The sequence below is a fragment of the Carlito syrichta genome, unplaced genomic scaffold (assembly GCF_000164805.1).
Source record: "Carlito syrichta isolate Samal-C Ts95f unplaced genomic scaffold, Tarsius_syrichta-2.0.1 Scaffold315826, whole genome shotgun sequence".
Lineage (NCBI taxonomy): Eukaryota > Metazoa > Chordata > Mammalia > Primates > Tarsiidae > Carlito > Carlito syrichta.
The window spans coordinates 671,183-675,145 of NW_007259922.1; the positions used below are offsets into that span (position 1 = coordinate 671,183).

The window sequence follows — 3,963 nt, forward strand, 5'->3', positions numbered from 1 at the left end:
GATCCTTCCACCTCAGCCTTCCAGTAGCCGGAATTACAGGCACGCGCTACCACACCCGGATGATTTTTTGATTTATTGTAGAGATGAGGTCTCGCCAAGTTGCCCAGGTGGGTCTCGAACCCGTGGGCTCAGGCATTCCACTCGCCTTGGCCTCCCAAAGTGCTGGGGATTACAGGCTGAGCCACTGAGCTCGGCTGGGATGTAGCTTTTAAGGGGCGAACTATAACAAGGAGCTGGGATATGGGAGACCATCTTGGTAGGTTTTTCTGCCCCAAATCTTCTGTTTCTCTGACACGGCGAGGTACCTACAGTTGCATTAGGAAGACATTCCTTTCAGCCCTGAAAGCTTTTGTGTTTCTTGCAAGTAAAATGCAAATACCATGGGTGGGGTGCATGCCTGAGGGACTTGGTGACTGACTCAGCCAGGATCAGCTGGACACCTGGAGCAGGGTGCAGGCATCGTCTCCCCACTATCGAGGTGGGATGGGAACCCCTGGCAACCTTCAGTTTTCTGTTGAATCATGGTCTGGCCTCTAGAGTTGCTCTAGTGTCTATGAGCTCACTGAGCCTTGCCTGCTTAGGGGAGTAGAGTATGTATGTGCGCGAACGCGTGTGTATTTGGAGGAAGGAAGGCCTGGTCTCTTCTCTGTACCTGAGAACTTTTCCATGAGGGCGCCAAGCTCAGCCTCGATCTCTTGGTGCATGGAGTCATGGGTGACGGCCAGAACCCACATCAGCAGGTCTGTGGCCAGAGTCAGCATCAGGCCACACCTGGAGGAAGTGCCACACCGGGCTCATACATCTTCTCTGGCTCCTGGGGTACCCAGTCCTCACATCCACTGCTGTGGGGCAACCGCTCACACCCAGAGCAAGATCTGTCCTGGTCCTGGGACATCCAGGGAGCCCTAGGAGCCACTTGGAACACATCCCAGACGAATCCACCACCCCAAAGTCCCCTTGTCCAAGAAAGCTGGAAGTGGGGGGGAAGGACAGAAAGCCCAGGAGGTTGGGACAGGGAGATCTTACCTAGTAAAGTTGGTTTGGATCTGAACACAGTCTCTGCAGTGTTTCCAGAGCACCCAGGTCTGAAAGAGACAGGTCCTTGAGCCTAGGGTGGGGGGTAGCAGGACCCCAGTGTGTGTGCCTCGGGCATGTGTATTTACAATTGAAGACACAGGAAAGAAGACTGGGTCGGAATCCTGGCTCCATGGCTTCTTGCTGTGTGGTATTGAGCCAGTGGCAAAACATGTCTGAGCCTTAGCTGCCTCGGCGCTGAAAAGGGGCCAAATGCCCACCCTTTGGGGAGATGCCAACTTGTTGGGGGAGATAAAGAGGACAGTGTAACTGAAGCACTCGACACGGTGCCTGGTGCACAACAGGGAATCAAGGGAGAGACCCAGATGGTCGTTTTTCAGAGGCAGTCTGTGCACCTGGGGCGATGTATGTTACGGTATGTGCCTCTGTGCGTATCACAGCTGTATTTAGAGGCATCTCCGCTTCAGTGGCTGCAGGTACATGTGGATGTGGCCCCTGGAGGTGAGCAGTCATGAGGGGTGTGCAGAGACCCTGAAGACGGTGGGTATTGGACTGTGTCTAGGTATAGGGGTATGTGCGTATGCAGCCTGGGTCGGCAGGGTGTGCCCCAGGGGCATGGGGGTGGGAAAGGCCTGTCACCTGGATGCCGACAAAGATCATCTCGACGACAGGGAAGACAAGCTCGATCTGCGACTTGCAGTGGACGTGGCTCACGTCGTAGCCCACGCGGAACACGTTGAGGCCGATGGTGCAGCTGCCGAATAGCACCAGGGAGCCTGGCCGGGCCGGGGGTGGGGCATTGGCATCCTCCCAAAGCTGGCCCTCCTTGCCCAGCCCTCCCCCTCCACCCAGCACCCCGACACTCACCCCGCACCCAAATGGGCCCAGCGTGGGGGTCCCTGTAGAGCACCGCGTGTGGCCGGCGGGCGGTGCCGGCCGCGTAGTAGAGGAGCCAGAGGAGAGAGAGGGTCTTCAGCGTGGCCAGCAGGATCCACACGTCGCCCAGGGTGATGGCCACCTTGTTGAAGATCATGCTGCAGATGAAGGCCCCACCCAGGAACACCACGTTGAGGGCCAGGAGCCCCGAGAAGAGCTGCCCGGCCTTCTGGGCCTGCCGGTCCCGCCGCAGCAGCAGCGAGAAGTGCCGCACCAGCCAGGACTTCTGCCGCAGTGCAGCGGCCTCTGTCTCCTTGGGCCCCGTGTCCACTCGGTTCTCCTTGTCTGGGGCGGCTTCAGTCTCCTGTGCTTCTGGAGAAGGCATGGGTGGCGCCTTGGCAGCGGCTGGAGATGGAGAAACGGTGGAGCGTTGGCTGCCAGGGTGGCCTGGGTTCAAGTCCACCTCTGTCCCAACTGCTGTGTGATTTAGGGTGAGCTATGCAGCCTCTCTGGTTGGGACACTGGAAATAATAGCAGCAGTCCCATCTACCTTACAGGAGGTTCAAACAGACCAGGAGCTAGGGAAACTCTTTGTGCTGCACATAAACATCAGAGGTTATTTTGACTGGTTTGAGGACAACGCCTTCTACCCACCCCAGCTGGGTCCTCCCACGTCCTGACTCCATGCTTGATTCAATGCGGGATACTTATGTCCGTCAAGGGAGCCAGGGGTATCTACATATGCTTGGTCAGTTTCTAGGACTGTGACTTCACCTCCAAAAGGCAGTTGCGCCCTGCTGGCTTCTGGGAGGAATTTCGTTCCCCAAATCATAAAGGGCAAGTAGGTGTCTTCTCTTATTCTGACTCTTATTCTGATTTATTGGGAAGTGATTGCCTAGAATGTTTTGTGCAGCAGAATCTTGAGACGGAGTCTAGGCTTGGTGGGAAAGAGTGGTGTGACCTGAAATAATACTCTATTGTGGATATATGCGAGTATATGTAAAATGACTTTTTTTTTTTGAGCTGATGTCTTACTCTGTCGCCCAGGTTGGAGTGCCATGGCACACTCACAGCCACTGCAGCCTCGACCTGCTGGGCTCAGGCAATCCTTCCGCCTCAGCCTTCCACATAGCCGGAACTACAGTCGCGCGCTATCACGCCTGGCTAATTTTTTGATTTATTTATTCTAGGGATGAGATCTTGCCAGGTTGCCTGGGCTGAGCTCAAACCCACGGGCTCAGGAAATCCACTCATCTTGGCCTCCCAAAGTGCTGGGATGACAGGCTGACCACCAAACCTGGCCCTTCTATGGTGAGACCTTGTCTCTATAATAAATTAAAAAAAAAGTTAGCCAGGCGTGGTAGCCCATAGTTCCAGCTACTTGGAAGGCTGAGGTGGAAGGATCGCCAGAGCCCAGCAGGTCGACGCTGGGGTGACTGTGAGCATGCCACTGCACTCCAGCCTGGGTGACGGAGTGAGACTCTAACTGAAGATACCTACCAGTTTCATGATAGGAGTTTCACCTAGAAAAGGAATGAGGGCGCTGGGATTGCGAGTGGTAGCCTTTTCTTTAGCTTTAATGTTCTAGTTTATTTTTAACTTAAAATTGTTACTTTTTAGTTGGAGTTTCACTCGGTCACCCAGGCTGGAGTGCAGTGGCACGACTGTGGCTCACTCCAGGCTTGACCTCCAGGGTTTGGGTGATCCTTCCATCTCAGCCTCTCGAGTAGCTGGGACTACAGGTGTGTGCCACCACACCTGCCTAATTGTTGATTTTTTTTTTTTTCTGTAGAGACAAGGTCTTGCCAAGTTGCCCAGGCTGGCCTTGAACTCCTGGGCTCAAGCAATCCTCCTACCTCAGCCACCCAAAGTGCTGGAATTGCAGACATGAGCCACTGCACCTGGATAGTTTGTTTGCTTTTAATAAACATATTACTTATGTAATTAAAATGAATTTTAAAGCACATTAAAGACCTACAGTTAGCTGGGCTCAGTGGCTCAGCCTGTAATCCCGTACCTTTGGGAGGCTGAGGTGAGTGAATTGCCTGAGCC

General features: G+C 54.3%; 1 protein-coding gene across 1 annotated transcript in view; it reads right to left on the minus strand.

Moving 5' to 3' along the window:
- Positions 1-2,326, minus strand: part of OTOP3 (otopetrin 3) — a gene marked incomplete at its 5' end in the record, with an annotated part of 6,620 nt that extends 4,294 nt beyond the window's left edge. The window contains 4 exon segments of the mRNA XM_008073354.2: positions 653-771; positions 1,027-1,085; positions 1,675-1,811; positions 1,903-2,326. Coding sequence (XP_008071545.2) covers positions 653-771; positions 1,027-1,085; positions 1,675-1,811; positions 1,903-2,326 — 739 coding nt within the window.
- Between the last annotated feature and the right edge of the window lie 1,637 nt (positions 2,327-3,963).